Source organism: Molothrus aeneus, chromosome 11 (assembly GCF_037042795.1).
Source record: "Molothrus aeneus isolate 106 chromosome 11, BPBGC_Maene_1.0, whole genome shotgun sequence".
Lineage (NCBI taxonomy): Eukaryota > Metazoa > Chordata > Aves > Passeriformes > Icteridae > Molothrus > Molothrus aeneus.
This window is the reverse complement of record NC_089656.1, coordinates 14735151-14755977: the sequence shown is the minus strand read 5'-3', so window position 1 is coordinate 14755977 and position 20827 is coordinate 14735151. Positions and strand designations below refer to the sequence as shown.

The 20827-nt window shown below is 51.6% G+C and overlaps 1 protein-coding gene across 3 annotated transcripts in view; it reads left to right on the top strand.

Annotated features, from left to right (window-relative positions):
* CPNE2 (copine 2) overlaps positions 1-20827 on the top strand; it is a 46179-nt gene that overhangs the window by 13003 nt on the left and 12349 nt on the right. For all 3 annotated transcript variants that reach the window (XM_066557508.1, XM_066557510.1, XM_066557509.1), the window contains exons 3-10: positions 4710-4889; positions 7844-7918; positions 10636-10707; positions 14184-14267; positions 17358-17447; positions 17649-17747; positions 18536-18622; positions 18779-18838. In XM_066557508.1, the coding sequence (XP_066413605.1) occupies positions 4710-4889; positions 7844-7918; positions 10636-10707; positions 14184-14267; positions 17358-17447; positions 17649-17747; positions 18536-18622; positions 18779-18838 (747 nt within the window). The remainder of the gene's footprint in view (positions 1-4709; positions 4890-7843; positions 7919-10635; positions 10708-14183; positions 14268-17357; positions 17448-17648; positions 17748-18535; positions 18623-18778; positions 18839-20827) is intronic.

The window sequence follows — 20827 nt, the reverse complement described above, 5'->3', positions numbered from 1 at the left end:
AAGGAGCTGGTGAATGGCCAGCACCACCTCAGGTGTTCAGCAGTGATCTCACCTTCAGCAGGGAGACTGTAGGGGAAAACCTCACTTTGCCACAGCCTGCAATTAACTTTTTTCAGCCTGGATGAGACTAATGGACTTTCCAGCCTTGATAGGTGTCATCTCTGACCTAATTGTGCTTTTCAGGAATTTTTCTTTCTGTCAGTAATGTCTCAGTCCAGCGGTTTTGATCCCAAAGCCTTCAATGCGATACAAATGTGTGCTGCTTTTAGGTTTTTGTTTTTCTTTTCTTCTGCTATTTTTAGCTTCTTTCTAATTGGCACGGTAGGCACAGGACTGAGCCTTGAGCAGCAGCTTGCTGGTGGTGTCAGCAGGGCTGGAAGGGGCTGGCACGGGGTGTGGTGTGCTGGTGCCTCTGAGCTCTGCCCAGTGGCACCTTGGGGACACTGCTGGCATTGACTCACAGGTGTCAGGGGTGCTGTGTGGGTTTGGCTCGTGGCTGAGTGCCAGGCAGGGTCAGGAGAGGTGGGATTGCCCATGAGAAACCTCGCTGGATGGGATGTTGGGTGGAGTCTTGGCAGCTGATGGCACATGGTTCACAGCTACCCCCTTGTTCTCTGTGATTTTGGCCACACAGATGTGCCCCTTGCCCTAATGTGGACAGAATAAGCTCATTGGAGCCCATCCCACCCTACTGCCCCTACTGTCCTCCACACCAGATTAGGGACATGTCCCAGGCCTTGGTCCTGGTTGTGGTGGTGGGTCTCCTCCTTTGGCACCAGCCCTGGTGCTGGTTCTGAGCTGGGCAGTGGGGCTGTGGCACCAGCTGATGCCAGCAGGGAGATTTCTGCTCACTGTTCTTTCTAGCTGTAACATTTGTTCCCAAATACAATTATTTTGTCTCACTGAGCTTAATAGGAATTTAAAATCTTTGTGAATCAGCCTTGGAGGAGTGGGGGAGGGAGGGACAATAAACCACAGGCTGGGAAGTGAAGATGGGTGATGCTTAAATGTTCTACCCAGTGACGTCATCTCACAGAAGCCATGAAAGAGCTGACCTGTGGTGCCAGGAACAGGGACAAGGGACACATGACTCAGCCCTGCAGCTACCTTTGTGCCACTGAGTCATCCAGGCAGTCCTGCACCCTCAGCATCAGCTTCCCTTGGCACTTCAGGCAGTTGGGGCATGAAGCACCTCCCCATGCTGGGGATGCCTGAAGGTCCCAGCCAGCCTCCCCCTGAACACTGGAAGACTCTCCAGTGCAGTCACTGAGCACAAGGGCTGCTGCTGGAGATGATTTCCTGGTTTTGTGCTCAATTTCCCAAATCATAGGATTGTGGACTGGATCCTTTGGGAAGGAACCTAAAGATCACCTCGTTCCTACCCCCCTGCCATGACCCTTGCTTGAAGCCACATCAGCCTGGCCTTGAACACTTCCAGGGATGGGGCAGCCACAGCTTCTCTGGATAGTCTGTGCCAGGGCCTCACCACCCTCATGGGGAAGAATTTCTTCCAAACACCCAATCTAACCCTGCCCTCTGTCAGTTTGAAGCCATTTCCCCACGCCCTGTCACTTTGTGCCATTGTCTGAAGTCCCTCTCCAGCTCTCCTGTAGCCCTTTCAGGTGTCCTAAGGTCTCCCCTGAGCCTTCTGTCTTCTGAGCAATCCCAAGGCTCTCAGCCTTTTCTCTCAGGAGAGCCACTCCATCCCTCTAATTGTCTTTGTGGCCCTTTGAGGCTCTTATCCAAACAGATTTTTTTAATTAGCCTGGCTGCCTCTTACCAACCCTTGTGCTTTTCTGCTTTTTGGTGGCAAAGGCCCTGTTCTTTCCTGCAGATCTGAAGGGGATGGCAGGAGCTGCTGGCAGTGAGGGATGTGTGATGGTCACCAGCGAGGTGGCTTGTACCCACCAACCCAAAGCTCAAACCTTGTGCAGCTGTCAGCTGGGGATATTGTTGTGCTTCACACTGGCACTGGGCAGGAGATTAAACTGTTGGATCTGGGGGCTGAAGAAAGCCCCATCACCCCCAAGTTTACCCCAAGCTGGCTGGGATTTTCATACCCTTCCTTCAGCCACTTCTTCCAGAACAGAGCTGGAGATGGGACCTCAAGTTATCTCCTTCAGGCTGGGGTCTGGCTGTGAAAGGACTGGTTTCTCTTGGTCCCTGGCTTCCTGGTCATTCAAAGAACATGGAAGGACCTAAAATCCATCTCCGCTGCCTGTGCAGTCCCATCTCCGAGAGCTGGAGGGGGATTTGTGTGTGTTGTGCAGCTGAAATGAAGCAGAGCTGTGGGTGCCTCTGCTCCTGGTCCAGCTCACCCCTGAGCAGAGGCTCCTTTGGTAGGGGATGGCAGCAGAGAGGGTTTGTGTGAAGCTGTGTGGCCCTGGCCAGCTCACAGCCCACTGGTGTTGCTGGCTTTGGTTCCCTAGGGTGCAGCAGGTGGCTATTCTGGGAACACAGCATTTACTTTAGTAAATTTACTTTACTTCAGTCGTTTCTTGGCAATTAAGACAGACTAAGCGAGCAATTGCAAAAAGCCCCGTGATGGTTGGGTGTATAAATAGCAAACTCACCACATTTCCACTGAGCCCCTCCAAACCTGCCTTCTGTGCTGAATGAGTTTCTTTGGGACTAAGGTATGTGTTTGCTTGCTTTTTTTTTTCTTTTTTTTTTTTCTTTTTTTGGAGGCTTTTTCTGCTCTGCTTATTCCTGGCTCAGCAGCCCTGGCAGACATCCCACGGTCCCACAGCCTGGTTGGTGCTGCCCAGGGATGCCAGCTGCTTTCCAGAGAGGTCTTGCCCTGGATCTGGGATGCACAGCCTTGCCCAGAACTGGGTGTCCTGGCTGCAGGACAGGGTGGAATGCCAGCCAGGGTCACAGCATGGCCAGAGGCTTTGTGCTGCCCCACAGGGAGATGGGATGGTCTTTCCAGACACTGAGGGCAGCAGCTTTGATAAAATCACACTGGACAGTGCCTGTGTTTCCTTCTCTTTTAATATCCATGTTACCATACCCTGGGATAACAGGGTGATGTGGCAAAGTGCCAGTGCTGTCATAACACCTTCCACGAGTCCAGGCTGCTCAGAGCCACATCCAACCTGGCCTGGAGCACTCCCAGGGATGAGGCAACTGCAGCTTCTCTGGGCAAACTGTGCCAGTGACTCACCACCCTCACAGGCAAGAATTTCTTCAGAACATCTAATCTACACCTGCCCTTAGTCAGTTTGAAGCCATTCCCTCGTGGTCCTGTCACTCCAGACCTTTGTCCAAAGTCCCTCTCCAGCTCTCTTGGACCCCTTTACATGCTGGAAGTTGCTCTGAGGTCTCCCCAGAGCTTTATCATCTCCATGCTGAGCAGTGATACCAACATGATACCATCTGCTGCTCTTCTGACAGAGCTCCTGCTTGCTTTGCAGGATTCCCCCCCAGCTCTGGTGTTCCTTGTTCAGCTCTCAGGCTCTGCTGCCCCTGCCCTTCCTGCCCCTTTCAGCTTCACAAGGATATTTTGCATGTCAGGCTCTAAACTTGCCCTTTAGCATGCCTGGGAGGGAGTATGGGTTCTGACATGAGAGTTCAGACTCTCCTTGCCCAGGGACTTCCAGAAGTAAATACATCAGCCTCAGTTTCCCCAGTTTCTAACACTCTGGCCAAAATCCTGGGGGTTTGTCTTTGTGCAAGCTCATCACAGCACCCTGCTGGTGCTGCCACCCTTCCTGCAGTGTGAGCTGTGGGGTCTGGGACCAAAGTTCCATTGCTGCAGAGCAGCATTCCAGGATCTCATTGTGGCTGTCCTCAGGGTGGTGTTTTGGCTCCCACAAGGCTTTCTGACCACCTGTGCCATGCAGTGCTGTAAACCCACACTTCCACCAGCTGCCTGCCAAGTTTCCTCTGCTCCTCTCCCTGCTCCTGGCTGTGGGGTGCTGCAGAGAGCTGTGGTGTTTCCCCTCTGACAGTGGGTTCCCCACATTCTTCCAGTCTCCATTTCCCCTCTGTGCCTGCCCTTCCAGTTCATCATTGCTTCCAGCCTGCTTGCAACAGCTCTTGGTGACAATATCTACTGAAGTTTTGTCTCTGGGCCCTTCCAGCCTCTTGTTGCTACTAATGCTTGATGAAATCTATGAAAAAAGGGACTGTGGTGATGTTTTTTTATCTTTTTATCTATGGAAGGCCAATAAAGAAAAAAAACCACATGTATGTTTTGGGTTGAGTTCCAGAGGGAAATGCTAGAAAGTTGTGTGCTGGCTCATGACACTTCTTGTTTTGCTTGTCCTTGTTGCTGGCTGCACAGACTAGAAGAAGCAAGTTTGGCATTACAGCTGTGAGGGTCTGCTGAGGATAAGAGGTGTGTGAGAGCCTCAGCTCATGGGAGAACAGGGCTTAAAGCAAATGAAGCAATTCTGGCTTCAATGATCCTCGAGTCCATGCTGAGCCTTGGCTGGGTGGGCACTTCCATCCTGGCTGTTGGGTGGGGAGGGTGTCCATGCCCCCATCCTCGGGAGGCAGCTCTGCCTGATGTGCCCTTGTGTGTTTAGATGGATCTCAGCTTGTGCACCCAGGTGTCACAGCCTGTGTTTAGGGACAGCTCTGCTGAGGGCTTGCTGTGCTCATTCTGGTGGTCACCATGGGCTTTCTGGGTGGCTCTGGCTGAATTCAGTTTCAGTGACAAAGCTGTAAAATGCATTTGCCTAAATGCCTCTTTTTCTCTGCAGCTGGACAGGACAGAGACAGCTGTGAACAACCTCAACCCAGCTTTTGCCAAGAAGTTCATCATTGACTACCACTTTGAAGAGGTGCAGAAGCTCAAGTTTGCCCTGTTTGACCAGGACAAGTCAAGCACACAGCTGTATGAGCACGATTTCCTGGGCGAGTTCTCCTGCACCCTGGGCACGGTGGGTCTGGGGTCCCTGCAGCAAAGGGGACCCCAAAACACATCAGACACGGGGATGTGGTGAGGTGGCAGCTGTTCTTCTCACCCCATGCAAGTTCTCTGGCTCCTTCCTGGAAGGACAAATGTGATTTGCTTGTCACCCTTCAGCTGTTGAGGTTGAGCTGTTGCACACTAGGGAATGTCTGCTTGCTCCAGTCTGAGCTAATCATGGTGTGGTTTCTGCTGGTGCTGGCAAAGGGACATCAGCTGGAAGCTTCTGGCTCTGTCTTCACCATGGGGTATAGTATAAGGGCCCAGTTTAGGCTTGGGAAACTTCCAGATATTTAAAGTTAGGATGCATGTAGTCTGCCTTTCTTTCACAGTTTGGGTTTTCTCTTTCTGAAAGTTTTGTCCATCGCTGTTGTGTAGCAAAACATTCCTCCTGCTTGAGCATGTTGGTGCTGGAATGTGTCTTCTGCTCTTCCTGTGGAAAAGCTTTTGGGACACAATGTGATTTATAAGTTTTTGGAAGGTCTTTTCATTCATGAGCCCAGACCCTGTTAGAAGCTGGCAGCTGCATTCTCCAAATGTCTTTGTCCTCTGGCTCAGAAGCTGGGAATGAGGGGGATTTTTTCCATCTTTTTGCAGCATCCAGCAGCTGAGGGCTGCTGTGGTACCTGGCACAAATGCAGAGGCTGGGAGAAACTGCTTCTGTAGTGCTCAGTGCTGGGACTGGGCAGGAGGGAGGTGCTGTAATAGGTGGGTCAGCATGGGGAGGGAGCCCAAGGTGCTCAGGGAGGCTCATGAGCACAGTTGCTTTGCTCACAGAGTGCAGCATGGCACTGCATGTGGCAGGCAGCACCAGGGGCTTTACCACTGCCAGCTCAAGAGCTTGACAGGTTAGAAGAGCACTGACATTTAGAGGGTTTGAAGTTTAATGACTGGAATTTTGGAAGTGGTCTGTGATGACCTAATTCTGCTCCTGCAGAAGTTTAGAGACGGTGCAGACAGCAGCTCTGGCCTGTGTTCAGTGGTTCAGCTTAAACCCATCCTTTACTGTTAGTTCTGCTGTGCTGAAACACATCCAGAGTGGGGCAGCTCAGCAAGGGCTGCTTGTGAAAGTCATGTCTTGGTGGAAGCAGAGAATTCATGGACATAAGGACACAGCTGGAACCTTGCTGTTCCTGAGTGTGGCTCTGCAGCAGCCCAGGGCTCTGCAGGCTCTTGTTGGGGAAGAACATTATCCATGTGCAGTGGGGAGGAAGGTGGAAAGGTCTGAACCATCTTCTCCTGCTTGTTGGGTCTCCCAGATGGTCTCAGCCCTTCTGGTGCTTGGGAAGGTGATTGTGTCAGAGAGGAGCCTGCACAGACCCTCCTGGGCTGTGCTGATGCTGGGGATGGGCAGGTGCTGGCAGGTCTCACATCCAGGGGCTCTCTCAGAGCAGCTGATGGTTTTGCCATGGTGGCATCACTGTCTGCTGTGTATTTGGGCACAGCCAATGGGTTTAGCCTGTCAGGAAGAAGAGAGCTTGCAATTCTGCAAGCTTACCCCCAGTATTTCCACTCTGCAATGGAGAACTTGACCTGTGCCCAGTTTTTGCAGCAGTTCCAACATCAGCTTCTTGGTGACATTTAGTCCTCAACAGGACACCAGCTTGGAATGGAGGAATCTTTTAATTTCCCTTTTTCCCCTGAAGTCCTGTTTGCCTCCTCTCCCTGTGACCAGCATGGGCTGGCAGCACAGCCCAGCTGTGGAGCAGAGGTGGGCAGGAGGGGTGGCACTTGTGCAGGGTGAGGAGAGGAATGAAGCAAAGTGCATGGGGGCTTGTGGGTTCAGCCACCCTGCCTTGGGTTTCCTGATGGTTGGAATTTGCTTGGTGAGATGTTTCCATGAGCTGCCAGAAGCAGAGAACAGCTGTGGGCACCAATAACTGGGCAGTGAGAATCTGACTTTTCAGTTCTGAGTTTGCACTGGAGCTCAGTCAGATCAGCCAGGTTGCTTAGTGCAGCTGATGAGGTCTGTAGTAGGATTTAAAAGGAGGCCTGGATCATTCCCAGGCCTGTTATGACCTCTGTGGCCAAAGGAAATGCAGCAGGGATCGGACTCCAGGCTGGAGGGTGTCCATGGTTTCTGCAGCCAGGGCTGTGAGGTTTGTCCTGCCTGTTCCCAGTGTGGCACAAAGATCTGGTTACACTGCCTGGTGATTCCTGTGCACCAAAAGCACTGGGACTTGGCTGGCTCCTCACAAATGTAAAGGGTTTTTGCTTTGAAATTGCAAGAATCAGGATCACAGAATGGTTTGGGTGGAAAGGGACCTTTAAAGCTCATCCAGACTCAAGGGGTCACACTGGATGTGGGATCAGGGCACAGGTGGCTCCAGCAGGTTGCTGGATCTCCATGTGGGTTATCTGCACCTCATAAGGAAAAAGTACAGGTTCTCCAGATCTGAAGGAGACTGAAACTCACTGAGCTGGGAAAGATCTCAGGGTTTAATTAATTTCCCAGTTTATTCTGTCTGTCCTGTTACAAACCAGAAGTGAAGGGAAGAACTTTGCATGCCTTTGGGGGTGCTGTCCCTGCTCAGGGGGTCCAGAATGATGCTGGGGGAGAGCATCCAGCTTTAATCAGGATCCACCCATGGAAACATGTCCTGCAATCAAGGGGCTAGCAGGGGTTGTGGTAGAAGTGTGTGAAATGGGCCTTGAGGGAGGGAGTGGTGATGTTGCTGGGATCAAATTGCAGTGGTTCTGTCTGTGTGAGGACCCACTGATCTCCCCCCCTGGTCCCTGGGTTCCCTGAGGGCTGGGGTGTCACTGGTGATATTCCCACTCTCACAGCCATCCCTGCATATTGGTGCCTTTCTTCTACTCCTGCAAATGAATCTGAATTAACCAACATGAGCAATGATCAGTTGCTTATGAGTCTGCTTTTGATCACTTGTACAATCATGGCTTTATTGTCTTTGGCTTCTCTAGATTGTCTCCAGCAAGAAAATAACACGGACTCTCCTCCTGGGGAATGGCAAGCCAGCTGGGAAGGGCATGATCACGGTAGGTTGGCTCCTTTGTGTTGCTGCTGGGCCTCTGAAGGTGGATGAGGGCAAGGCAGGGCACTCACAGGGGCTCCAGGAGATTGGGGTGAATCTCTTGAATATTTTTCCCTTTGCCTCTTGTTTTCCTGGCCACTTTGGTCTGTTTGGAGGACAGTTTATTTGGGACAGGACAGTTTATTTGGGACAGGATCTTGCTCAGTGTCTGTCCTGTTCTTAGCACTGTGAGTCTTCAACTTCTGCTTCAGTCTCAGAAATACAAAATGCCTCAATCTGCAGAAGTACAAAGTAAATCTGTGCTGCCGTTGTTTGTTATCTGGTAGAAGGCGCCTGCTCAGACCTCTCTGGTGCAGTGACAGGTAATAGGGCTCATTCCTTTTGCAGGGATGGGTGATCTTGTTTGTAGGATGAGGATGTGCCATGGCAACAACTCTCATGGCAACAGCCACTGCTTCTGATCCAGACCCCTTCGGGCAGTGGCCTTCCTGCTGTGGATCTCTTCAGCAATGTTCTTTTTGAAAAAGAAGAGACTAAATTTAGGTGTGTTTCTGTCTTACCTCAGCTCCCATCATTTTTGGATCTCTGCTGTGTTATGGGTTTTGTGAAATGTGCAGCTGGGCTGCAAAGTTGTGGAAGGAAAGGCCAGCAAGGAGTTAAACTTCTGTCAGGTTTAAAAGCACTAGAGAGGTTTAAAAGCCTGGGACCTGCTGCATCTCGGTTCTGTTTGCTTTAGGGGAAGATATTTTTCTCTCCTAATTGCTGCAGTTAGTCTTTAAATGCAAGGGGAAAAGCCACAGTGAGGTTCAGAAGTGGGGCCATTCCCAGGGCTCTCACATCCCATCTGCTGCTTGAGTGGGAAGAGCTGGAAAAGTTTCCAGCCAAGTTCAAAGGTTACATGCTTTAGAGAAAGGAAGGTCCTGTTGTGTCACTAATGTGCCATTAAACATCCAAGGGGCAGAGGCATCTGCTTCATTTTGTAGAACTGATATGATTTCTTGATCTGGGTTTTTTTTGTCCTGGCCTGGCGTGGATGATGACATCAGGGCTGTGTGTGTGGGCACCTTTCCCTTGGTGCAGTGCTGGAGAACAGGCCATGGACACCACTGGAGGAGCAGGCTCCAGGGAGTTTGGAGCCAAAGCCTGACTTCCTTGTCCTCATTCCCTTCAGTTGTGCCCAGCTATCCATTTTCCTGGCTGAGATGCCACACAGGTGAATGCAGCTGAAGAGCCTTGGCTGAACACATGGGACTGAGTTTGAAGAGAGGGGATCCCAAAGCAAAATTCTGTGTTTGTAGAAGTCAATTTTAAAATCTTGCTGCACCCCTGTGCTGGACATAGTGGTGGGGATGTTGCTACTGTCCATGCTGGCCAAGAGAAGATGCCACCAGCAACTGTGACAGGATGGCACAAGGACATTCCTGGCCTGTCTGCACAGCCTGGTTTTTACATAGCCTACAGGAGCCCCAAAGTGCTGGATTCCAGCTGGACATGCGTTTGTGGGGCTGAGGAAAGGGCAGATTTCATCCTCTTCCCTGCAGTTTCTCTTCCTCCTGCTGGTTTTGGTGACTGCTTACACCTGCCAGGGATTAGGTGGGAGAGAAAAGTAATTCCATGGCATGGCAATAGGGAACTCCTGTATGGAGCAGAGGGGAAAACTGGGGTTCATGTGGCTCCTCTGTGCACCAAAGAGTTGTGTCCACCATGGGAAGTCCAGGAGGTTGCCCAGGAGCTGTGGCTCATCCCCTCAGCTGCCCAGGCAGATGCAGGAGCTGCATCTCTGCCTCCTCATCTCTGCCACCTCCCCAGCTCTCCTAAGTGCCAATAACCCTCTGATTGCTCCTTCTGTAGAAAATTGTCCCCTGGAGTTCTGCAAGTTTTTCTCGAAGCCTTGGTGTAATGACACTGCGTGATTTCAGGGCAGGACAGCCCCTTGTGAGAGCCAGGAAGCAACCATGCTTGGGACACTGCACATGCACAAGGACGATGTCCAGGCTGTGTTCCTGGCTGTCCTGGTGCTGGCTCCTGCCCTGGGAGAAGGGGGATGCAGCTGGAAATGCTGGGGAACAGCTCAGCCCACCTCAAGAGATCAGAGAAAGGAGAGGTGAAGAGCAGATGCTTGGGCAGGAAAAAAAAGACAAGTGATTCAGAAAATGGCTTGTAATAAAAGCGAATAAATGTGGGGTTTTGTTATAAACATTCCTTTAAAATACCAAGAGACTGATTAGACCACATTCCAGACAAAACTGGCCCACTGGGGGCTGGCAGCCAAAGCCCTTCTGGAGCATGTGGGAATGAAGTCTCTCCAGCTGAAGGGGTCTGGGCTGTGCTCCTGCCTGCTGCAGCTCCTCAGGAGCACTCGTGGGCTCTTCATCCTTGGGGCTGCCTTACCAGGAGCTCATCTGGAGACATGGCTCAAGTCCTGGCTTCCACCAGCATTTCCCCTGAGGGAAATGTTCCCCTAAGGATGTTTTTGCCATGCCCAGCCCAGGACATGGAGGATGAGGTGGCACATCTTGCTGGCAAGGGTTCAGATGGCTTCTCCTTCCTCTTGGCTCAGTCCTTGGAGGCTTCTCCTCCTTGGAGGTCCTGAAGGAGCCCTAGTGCAGAAAAGCCATGTGAGACCAAGTCCAGCATAACACTCAAGAAAGGGGTTGTGTTTTTTACAAGAAACATAGTTTTTTATGCTGAAAATGAATGCAGCCTTCCCTTGTCTTTCAGATAGCTGCCCAGGAGCTCTCAGATAACAGGGTGATTACTCTGAGCATGGCTGGCAGAAAACTGGATAAAAAGGTGAGTGGAGCTGTGTCTGGGGGATGCCATGTTAAATTTCTGCCCTTGGGATCTAAAGAAATCTCTGCTTTGGGTCTAGCAGTGACAGAAAGCAGTCCCACTGGAGAAAACTTAAGGATGAAACTGGGCAAGATCCTCTGGCTGCTGGGCACAGCTGTGCCTCAGTTTCCCTGTTGTCACTATTCATCATCACACATCTCCAGGTGGAAGGATTCTGTGTGTATCAGCATGTCTCAGAGACAGCACATTTACTGCCTCAGTGGCAGCTTTTGGAATTGCCTCCTGACAGAGCTGGAAGTTTTGATGACCCTTGACTCCATGAGCTGAGAGCTCCTGGCTTGTCACCTTCAGCCCCTCTGGAAACGGGGCAAAGATCTGCTTCTGCATCAAAGTGTAGGGCCTGTCCTCTCCCAGGAAGTGAGGATCTCACAGGGACAGGGAGCACAGGAGCTTTGCTTTGGATGTGATGCACAGGAAACATTCTTAAAGCCTCTCTGAACAGCATCTTCTGACCTTATTTACCAGGCAACCAGAGCTATTCCTCTTGAACCACTCCTGTTGCTAAGCAATCCATGGGAATATTTTTTTTTCCTTTTTCCTAGTCTCTCCAGAGCTTGTTTTATTGGCAGGATGGCCCTGGGTTTCTTTGAAAACAGGGTAAAGCAAGCAGCCAGGCAGGAGGGTATTTGCTGGGGCAGAAGATGGGGCTCACCCAGTCCTGTTGTTAAAATTCAGTGGGTATCTGGTTTATCCAAGATGTTTTTCCCACCTGTTGGAAGTGGCTGTTTTCTACCCTTCTACTTACCCTGCCTAGTGCAAGGAGCCAAATGCTCCAGTTAGGAGGTAACAAACAGCTCAATTTCATCTGTAGGTGTCAGCAGAAAGGTTGTGCTCAGTGACCACTTGCTGTCACCAAGAGCTGACAAGGGTTCTTTGCCAATTCCCATGCTGCAGGACAGAGCTGCAGTGCTCAAAGCCCTGCTTATGAGCAAAGGATGCTCAGGTCACTTAATGCAAATTAAAATGGCTCTTGAACAAGGATATTGGATGAAAAACAATATTTTTTGTGTCATTTTTGGTTATGGTTGAAATGGAGCTGTGGGAGCTGGGTAAAACTTGTTTAAGGTTAGGAAAGACAGTGGAAAATTGAATAAACAAAAGAAAACCAAGGCTAAGGTTGCAGCCTGGGGAGTTGCAGCATCCTGTACCACAGAGCATGGAGCTGGGAGCACAGCTACAGGCTCAGACATTATAGGGAGGGACTGGATCTCACAGGACTTTGTGGTGGGGTCAGGGATCATCTTCAGTGCACACACCAAGCTGAAGCTGTGCTCATCCCTTACTGGCAGCTGTGCCACAAGCCCAGCCTGGAGCAGTGCTCAGCCCCAGGCAGCTCCTTCTGCCATGGCTGCCCTGAGGCTGGGATCTCTTTGAGGCTGCAGGCAGGTCCTCCTCCCCATCACATCCCATCCTCTCCACCTGCATCTCACTACCTTGATGTAAATGTTGAAACTGCAAAGCAGGAGCATGTCAGCAGCAAATTCAGCCTGGGGCTCTCATACCTTATGATCAGTTCTTGGGAGAGTTGTTGAAAGATAAAATATCTTGCAGAAGAGGAGGCATTTCCACCTGGGGCCAGGCACGTGGAGCCCAGGGCCGTCTGTGCCACCACAGCAGTGGGGACAGCAGGAGGGCAGTGATGCTTCAGCATGGCTGGGGGACAGCAAGTGCTGCAAGCCAGAGCTGCTGCTGGAAGCTGTGATTTAGGGAGCTGTATCTGTGATTTAGGGAGCTGTATCTGCTGGAGGTGCCAGCTCCACCCTCCTTCTCCATAGTGTTTTAAACCAGTTTGGATCATTTCACTTCTTGGATCGATTTGCAGATCGATCCGGTCTGCTGAGCTCCTTTGGTTGCTCAGTTTCCACCTCCTGCCAGGTTTGCAGGGGTGAGATGTGGGTGGGTTTGATGTTTTAAAATAGCAGCCCACAATCTTGTGGCTTGGAGGCATCTCCCACCCTGCTTTGAAGAGAACAAGGCCGACTGGACTTGCAAGCCAGGCTGATGCACGTGGGATGGCAGCAAATCCTTCAAAGCTCCCCAGAGCCTCCACCAGCCCACGCTGGGCTGCTGCTGCTGCTCCTGAAGCTGCCTTGGTGGGAGCTTAAGCCAGCACAGGCAGGGTCAGGTACCCACCACTGGTTCTTTAATCCATCTGAGAAGCCTGCAAGTGCCAAGCCCAGGTGGTGGGTGAGGGATCAGAGCTGTGCTATAGCCACAAAGCTGCAGATGGAATGGCTTGTGTTTCTAGCCTACAAATGTGTGAAAAAGGGTAGGGAAAAAAATAGCCTCATCTCACCAGAGAGCCTTTATGGTCTGCTTCTCTGCAGAAGAATTTTGACTGAAGCAAGTTGTAGTTTCCCCAAGCCAAAACTCTTTGCAGTGATTTACTTTTCTGGCTGGCTTCAGAAACAGGATTTAGATGGAAATGTTGATGGATTTTCTGCTGGGGCATCATTAGAACCCATGTGCATCCCAGCTGCCATCTCCTGGGCTTGCTGTGGACAGGAGGTCCTGGAGTGTCCACGTTTCCCCCTTCCCCATGCACAGCCCCTCACATCCCCACTGCATCACTCAGAAGCACAAACCCATAAAAAGTTCCTCCAGCTCTTTGAAGGATTCAGACACCCACCCTCCTCTAGGAGGAAAACCCAACTGAAATAACTTAAATTCTCCATAGATCGTCTGGAATATTTGGGATTTGGTTTCTTCTTAGCAACTCCTTGGGTTTTTTTCTGAATGGGAATGAAGCTCTGCCTAGAAAAGCTGGAGTTTCCCCGTCGGTGCCTTCCTCCTCCCGAGGCAGCCCCCGAGCTGATCCCAGCAGAGGGGTGTGTGTGCACGTTCCCACAAAGCAGAGCCTTTGTGGGGGGATTATCTGAGGAGATGCTGGCAGCAGAGGCAGCACACACTGACTCAGGGCTGCCTTGCTCAGGGTGTTACATGATCCCTGTCAACACCAGGGCAGCTCGCTCCTTAAAGACTTCCTCTGCTTATGCTTTGCTGCTGTGTGTAGGAGGGTGGATTTTCTTCCTTTCTCCCCCAAGACATGCACTTCAAAATTCTGGTTTTCCTCTGAGGCTTTGGATGTTTTTCCAAGCCCAAATGCAGCTGCCTCGCAGCTGGGGCTGTTTTCTGTGGCATGTGTGTCCAGAAAGCTCATTGGGTACAGGCACACGCTGGGGTGCCAACACACCCAGCTCATAAAATGTGCTGGGGAAATCCAGGGGATTCACACAGCCAGGAATTCACACAGCCAGGACACTGCCTGTGGGTGCTGCCTGTTTGCCAGAGTGCCTGACCTGGCCCCACGAGGACAGGAGAGTGTCTGCAGGGCTGGCAGTGACACAGAAACATCTCCCTTGGACCTCTGCTGCTTGCAGAGCACCATGTAACCCATCCTGTTCTTCTCCCTCCAGGACCTTTTTGGGAAGTCAGACCCCTTCTTGGAGTTTTATAAACCAGGTGATGATGGGAAGTGGATGCTGGTTCACAGAACAGAGGTGAGCAAAACTCCAACCTGAGCTGCTGAGACACCTCCATCCTCACATCAGCTCCTCTTGCCCTTCATGGAGTTATCCATTGCCTGTAGAGCAGGGTGGGATCCAGGGATTTCAGAACCTCACAGCTTGCTTCCTGGTGTCCAACTGAGGCTGCTGGACTCCAGCAGATGAAGGTTCACTGGGGCCAGCAAAGTCCTGAAATATTTTCTGTGCACTGCTGTATCCAGAATGCAGAGAAGGAGATGGTCTTGAAGCCCGTGATAATCCCCAGTCCTGGGCTTAGACCGAGCTCTGGGCCACTCTCCCTCCACTTTCAGGAGCATCAGGATGAGCTGTGACCTGGGGAGATGGTGGAGAGAGGTGGTGTGAGGTGGGGAAAGGTTAAAATGAGCTTTTTCCCCACCTCCACCTAAGCTGGGTGTTGAGGCACCTCCAGTTTCAGTGCAGGAGCACCCTCCCCATGTCTCTCATGAGCCAGAGCCACAGCCAGGGAGGCAGAGAGCTGTACCAGGGTCTTGGTGGGTGTGAGCAGGGCCAGCTGACCCCTTCTCTCCCTCATTTATACCTGCTGTGCTAATTTGGTCTCAGCTGGTCACTTCTCAAGCTGCTAAAGCCAGTGGTGTTAGGAATACCAGGCACAGCATAGGCAGGGAGAAAAAGGCTGGATTTTGCTTTAACAATGGACTAATAAGTACTTTTCAACGGCTTGCTTTCTTCTCCTCAGAGCTTGTTTCAAGGCTCTTTTTAGTTTGTACATAGTTCCTGGCAGCTGGCAGAGAGGGGAGGGGGAATCACTCGATGGGGGGACTCACAGCAGCTTCCATGGCAGAGGAAGAGAGCTCCATCTCACCCCCTTCTTTCTCCATCCCTTTTCTTGTCCCCTCAAAGCCTGGTTAAGGAGTTGTACCATCACAGGAAATGGCTGTAACAAAACACAGGGGGAGCTCAGGTGGAAGGAGAAAGTGGTGTTTGTTTACAAAGTCTCTCCATATGTTTGGTTTTACCACTTCTGTGCAAAGTCCATGAGGATTTCCTTCCCTCACGCACCCACAGGCACGTGAGCACCAGGATGTGGGCAATGCCTTGTGTCCTGTGGTACCAATCCAGGCCATCCTTACAACCTCAGCTCTGCTGTTTATTTTCTGGTGCTTTCCCACACACCTTTCCATGCATATTTAGCTTACATCAACCTTAGTATTTCTCTTGTGGGAGCAGGCTGGGACCTTACTTGTTTTTCCCCTCATGATTCAGTGTGTGTAGCTGGGCTTTGACTCAACAAGATGTGTTTCTCAGATGTGGGGGTTTGGAGTGGCCCCCAGCCCTTCCTTCTGGAAGAGGCATGGGGAGGTGACTGTGCACCAGCCATTGCTGGGATCTCTAAAAGCCTGTCAGGTTTGTGGGGAGCAGATGTCTGTACTGGTGTTTCCTCTGAGTTGCTGCCCATTGTCCTGTCTCACTGGATCAAGGTCTAGACAAGTTTTCTTTCGAGTAATGGATGCTCCAACTGCCTCCACCTTCCCAGCCCTGCATACATCCAGCTGCCCTGAGAGGGGTACCATGGTAGGTGACCCATCCCTGGAAGAGTCCAAGGCCAGGTTGGATGGGTTTGGAAGCATCCTGGTCTAGTGAAAGGTGTCCCTGCCCATGGTGGGGGACTGGAACTGGATGGTCTTTAAGGCCCCTTCCAACCCAAACCATTCTATGGTACTGTGACCATCTTTGTGCTTTGAGGCTGGATATGAAGAAATAAAATTCTCCATTCCTGCAGGAATCATCCATTCTAGTGCAGGAATAGACCCAGCTTTCAGTGTGATGCTGGCATTTCCCCTGCCCCAGCAGACAGGGCAGGTGTGAGAGGGCAGGTGTGACAGGGCAGGAGGGATGCTCTGCTGCAGCTTGTTGTCCAAGCACAGATGTGAATGAAGGCTCAGCTGGAACTCTGGATCCTGCCCCACCCACCCTGGTGACCAGGCAGCATTTATGGATGTGTGGGCTCCCCCTGCTCTCCTAGGCTCCTGGAGGAGGTGTTTAGGTGTTTACAAATTCAGCTGAGCTGTTCCTGCCGTGTCAGGGTTTCCCCCACTCTCAGGAAGAGCCTGGCTCTCAAACAGGATCCCAGGTGCTGTGCAGCTGTTTGCCCACAGCAGCAGCAGCCATGGATCTCTTCCTCCCTGCTCTGTGCAGTGACTGTCCCAGCTGCAGAGATCCAAGGTCCTTCACACCAGAATCCCCCCTGGTTGCCTCGCACAGAGAAGGGTTAATTTGCTGCCCTGCACAGAAAAGGGTTAATTTGCTGCCTCAAACAGAAAAGGGTTAATTTGCTGCCTGTGCCTGACTTTCTGAACATCCCTGCGAATCTCTCTTTGTAAGCACCACACCTTTGTGAAAAGGGATCTTTGCCTGCCCTGCAGGCACCTCTGATGTTCACAGCATGTGCCTGGAGCCCGCTCCAGTTTGCTCAGGTTTCTACCAAGCAATTGCATTCTCTCAGGAAATGTCAAAAAGCATCAATTAATATTTCTCCAGCCCAGGCAGCAGATGTTACACAGATGAGACAAGAGAGCTTAATGTGCCCCGGGCTGATTTGGCTTTCCAAGGCTGCTTGCAGCATCTTGCTGCTCCATCTTCTCAGTGGTCAGAGCCCAGATGGATTCAGGCTGTGTTTGGGTGCTGGGGGGCTCTAAGCAATGAGCAGGGGGCAAGCAGAGGATGCAGAGGGCAGAAATGGCAGCTGCTGGCCCGGGGGTTGTGCAGTGAGTGGCTGTGCCCGTGCTCAGGCATTGCTGTGCCCGTGCTGCCCAGTGTGCCACAGCTGTTCTCTCAGGCAGATTTCCTTAATTGCTCCCATGGGTGGATCAATCACCCAGCACAATGAAAACAAACCTGGTTTAACTCACACCTGCTGCAGCCTGAGACCAGCACATCTGCTGTGTCTCAATTATGGAGGCAGGAGAGAGCTGGGACAGCTTGCCTGGCCTTGTCCACCAAGAGCTGCTTCAGGGTCACTCTTGGAGATGTGTCCCTGCTTTGTCCTGATCCGTACCTGTGGCTGTGCCCATGGTGACAGCATTCCTGTGCTCCCCCCTGCAGGTGATCAAATACACTCTGGACCCTGTCTGGAAGCCATTCACTGTGCCTTTGGTGTCACTGTGTGATGGAGAGATGGAGAAGATGATAAAGGTAGTGGGGAGCCCCCTGTGGGGATCAGCCTCTGGGATTGACTCTCAAACATCTGAATCCCCATGGCTGCCTTATTAACAAACCCCAAAGCAACAAAAAATTCCTCGTTTGGGGTCTCCAGCAGGAGAGGCTGGGGACTTCAGCAGCTCTGGCAGGAGGTGGTTGCTGTTCCTGAGGCTGGTTGTGCTCCTTCCACCCCAGGTGGTGTGCTATGACTACGACAGCGATGGGGGACACGACTTCATCGGGGAGTTCCAGACCTCGGTAGCCAGGCTGTGTGAAGCCCAAGATGCCTCTCCTGTAAGTGCTGACATGCTTCTGGGGAAGAATGAGGAAGAATGAGGAAGGGGCTCCTCAGGGTTGATGGTAGACTTTGGTTCTTGCACCCTCAATCTGTGCTCAGGGGAAGCCAAGTCCAAGTTCCTTTCTCCTTCCACCCACACCATGAGTGACCCAGGCTATGGCTGTAGCTGAAACATCTGAGCTGGGGAGAGCTGAGGCAGGCTTTGCTGAAAGTCAGGCTCTGCTGGGTGTCTGAAGCAGCACCCCTGATTTGGAGGTGCCCTGTGGTTTGTGGGGCAGAAGGGCAGGTGTGAATTGCTGCTGGGGCTGCATCTGCAGCAGGGGCAGCCTGGTCCCCAGGAGTGCAGCTCAACACCAGCTTTGTGCCCAAGGTGTCCTCATTTTGCCCTGAAGTGCTGGCCAAGATCCTTGGCAGATGCCTCCTGGTTGAAGGGGTGCTGTGAAGACCCCTGGATAGCAGAGCTTTGCACTGCTGTCTCACCAGGATTGCAGGCCAGGAGATCTTGGCCAAGGCATGGAGAGGTGTGAAACAGCATGTGTGGTGCATTGAGTCTTCTGCCTGGGGAAACTGAGGCACAAAGGCATGAAAGTGCCCTGTCTAGGACTGCACAAGGTGGTGGTGCCAGAGGCAGGCATTGAGCCCATTTTTCCTCTGGATTTGCAACCCATAGCCTGGCAATAAAATCTTCCTCCTCAGCCCCCAGGACATGCTGCTGGTGGCATCTGCAGCCACGGGGCACAGCCCAGCACTGCTCTCACACCAGGGCCTGTCTCGTGTGTTACAGCTTGAGCTGGAGTGCATTAACCCCAAAAAACAAAAGAAGAAAAAGAATTACAAGAACTCTGGGATCATCATTGTCAAGTCCTGCAAGGTGAGTATGTTACCGAGATGTTTCCTTCAGCCCTGACTGAGCTTCTCCAGCTCCCCCCATCCCTTATCCTCTGCCTCCCTTGTGTTTCCAAGGGCCTGCATAGCCTGAATAATGATGACAATTGCTGAAACACTGCTTTTTTGGTTTTTCTTTCAGATAACCAGAGATTTCTCCTTCCTGGACTACATCCTGGGAGGCTGCCAACTGATGTTCACTGTAAGGACTTTTGCTTCTCTTTGCCCAGTAGTAGTAACACCTATGTGATGGGCAGAACTGGGAAGTGAGGTTCAGTGTGAGATTTGGCACCAGCTTGGGGTGACAGGAGCTGCCCATTTTGCTGTTAAACCATGTGGGTTTGGGGATTCTGGGGATGCTGAGGTACATCCAGTAGCATGGAGGGAGCTGGCTGGACTTTGGCTGAATGCTAGACTTTCAAAAAGACCCTCTGACCCTTCACAAAGTGTCACCAGCTTCCCTCCCTATTTCAAGCTTTAACCACCCTCATTTTCTTTATGGCAGCTCTCCTTATTCTGAACCCAGATGGGAGGCTTTGGGATGTTATAGAGATGGTTTTCTGCATTTTTACTGGCATTTCCACCTTTTTTCAAGCTGGACCACAGCTTGTCAGGAGTAAATAAGCAAGAACATGGCAATCCTGAGTGAAACCACCACAATGCAGAAGTGGGCTTCTCAATTTCTGCAAACTTTCCTGGTGCAGTACCCAGAGAGCTGCAGGCACTCGCAGTTAGATCAGTTTGTATTTTGTTGTTTTTTCTGAAAACACGATGGGGGAAGAGTAGGAGGAGGAGGAAGAGTTGCCATAGGAACAGCAATGATTGGGAGAGCTTTTTGTGTGCTGCTCTGCCTCTGTGTGCTTTGGTCTGGGTGCTGGAGAGTGAATAGAAGAGAAAATCAGTGAATTTATTGGTAGTACAGAGCCCTTGTGTGAATTAGGTTTGAATGCAGAAATTTTCCCCCCATCTAAAGATCTGCTGGTTATTGGAGGGCTCCTCCTCCTCCTCCCAAGGCATCTTTGGTCCAAAGGGTGTGTTTCCAGAGGGAACACTGCAGAAACACCTGAGCTGGCAGGAGGATGCTGCACACACCCCCTGCAATTTGGAAAGGCCACTGGTGCCCTCCCCACCGAGGGAGAGGAGGGCTGAGGCCAAAGAAAAGGGGTTTGGGCTCAGCTGTGTGCCCTGTGTTGAAAGCAGAGCAAACTGTGTCCCTCCCAGACCCAGTGCCTGAGTCTTGCTGCTCTTGATGGCACTCCTTGCACCAGCAGGGCCCCTGCCTATCTCACTCCACCCCACGCCGTGCCTCAGTTTCCCTCTTGCTCTCTGGCCATGGTGGCTTGGCCAGAACTTGTGCAGGGGTGTTCCAGAGGTGAACCACAGGTTTGGTGAGGCCGTACAGTTGTTTTATAAAGAAGTTAGGTGTTCATGGAACCATAGGGTGGTTTGGGTTGGAAGGGACCTTCAAAGATCATCTCGTTCCGCCCCCCTGCCATGGACCAGCTTGCCCAGGGCTTTGTCCAACCTGCCCTTAAGCACTTCCAGGGATGGGGAAGCCACAGCTTCTCTGCACAACTTGTGCCTCACCACCCTCATTGTGCAACATTTCTCCCTTATCTCCAATCCAAACCCACACCCTAGCAAGTTTAAAGCATGTTCCCTTGTCCTGCCATGCCCTTTTTCCAGCCACCCTGGCACAGGGTGGTGGCACCTCCTGGCCTGTGATGTCCTCTTGCCCCAGCCAGGCCAAGGTCCCTTCTCAAGCAAACTGCCATTTGTCCTCCCCCATTATAGATACAGAGCAAAATCCCTGAGCTCGATTTAGGCAGTGGAGTTATTTTGGGTTTTGCCTCTTTGCAAAGCAAACCAGTCGAGTGCAGTCACGCTGCCTGTTTGCCTTGTCCCAGCTCTTCCTTCCCAGTCACATCAGATTGGGTTGCTCAGCATCTCTCCTCTCCTGGCCAGATTTATCTGGGTCTGAGATAGGCATTTCTACAAATGCCTTTAAATAGAAAGCCTAATTTAGTGCCTTCCTGACAGAGTCCCCTGAGAGCTCAGCATATATTGGTCCCTGGGGAAGCCTGGTGAAGAGCTGGTCTTCCTGCCTGCAGGGAAAGGTCTGCTCAGGACTGTGATGCTTTGGTCAAAGACCTTGAGATCCAGATACCCAGGTGGCCCTGGCTGCCCTGGT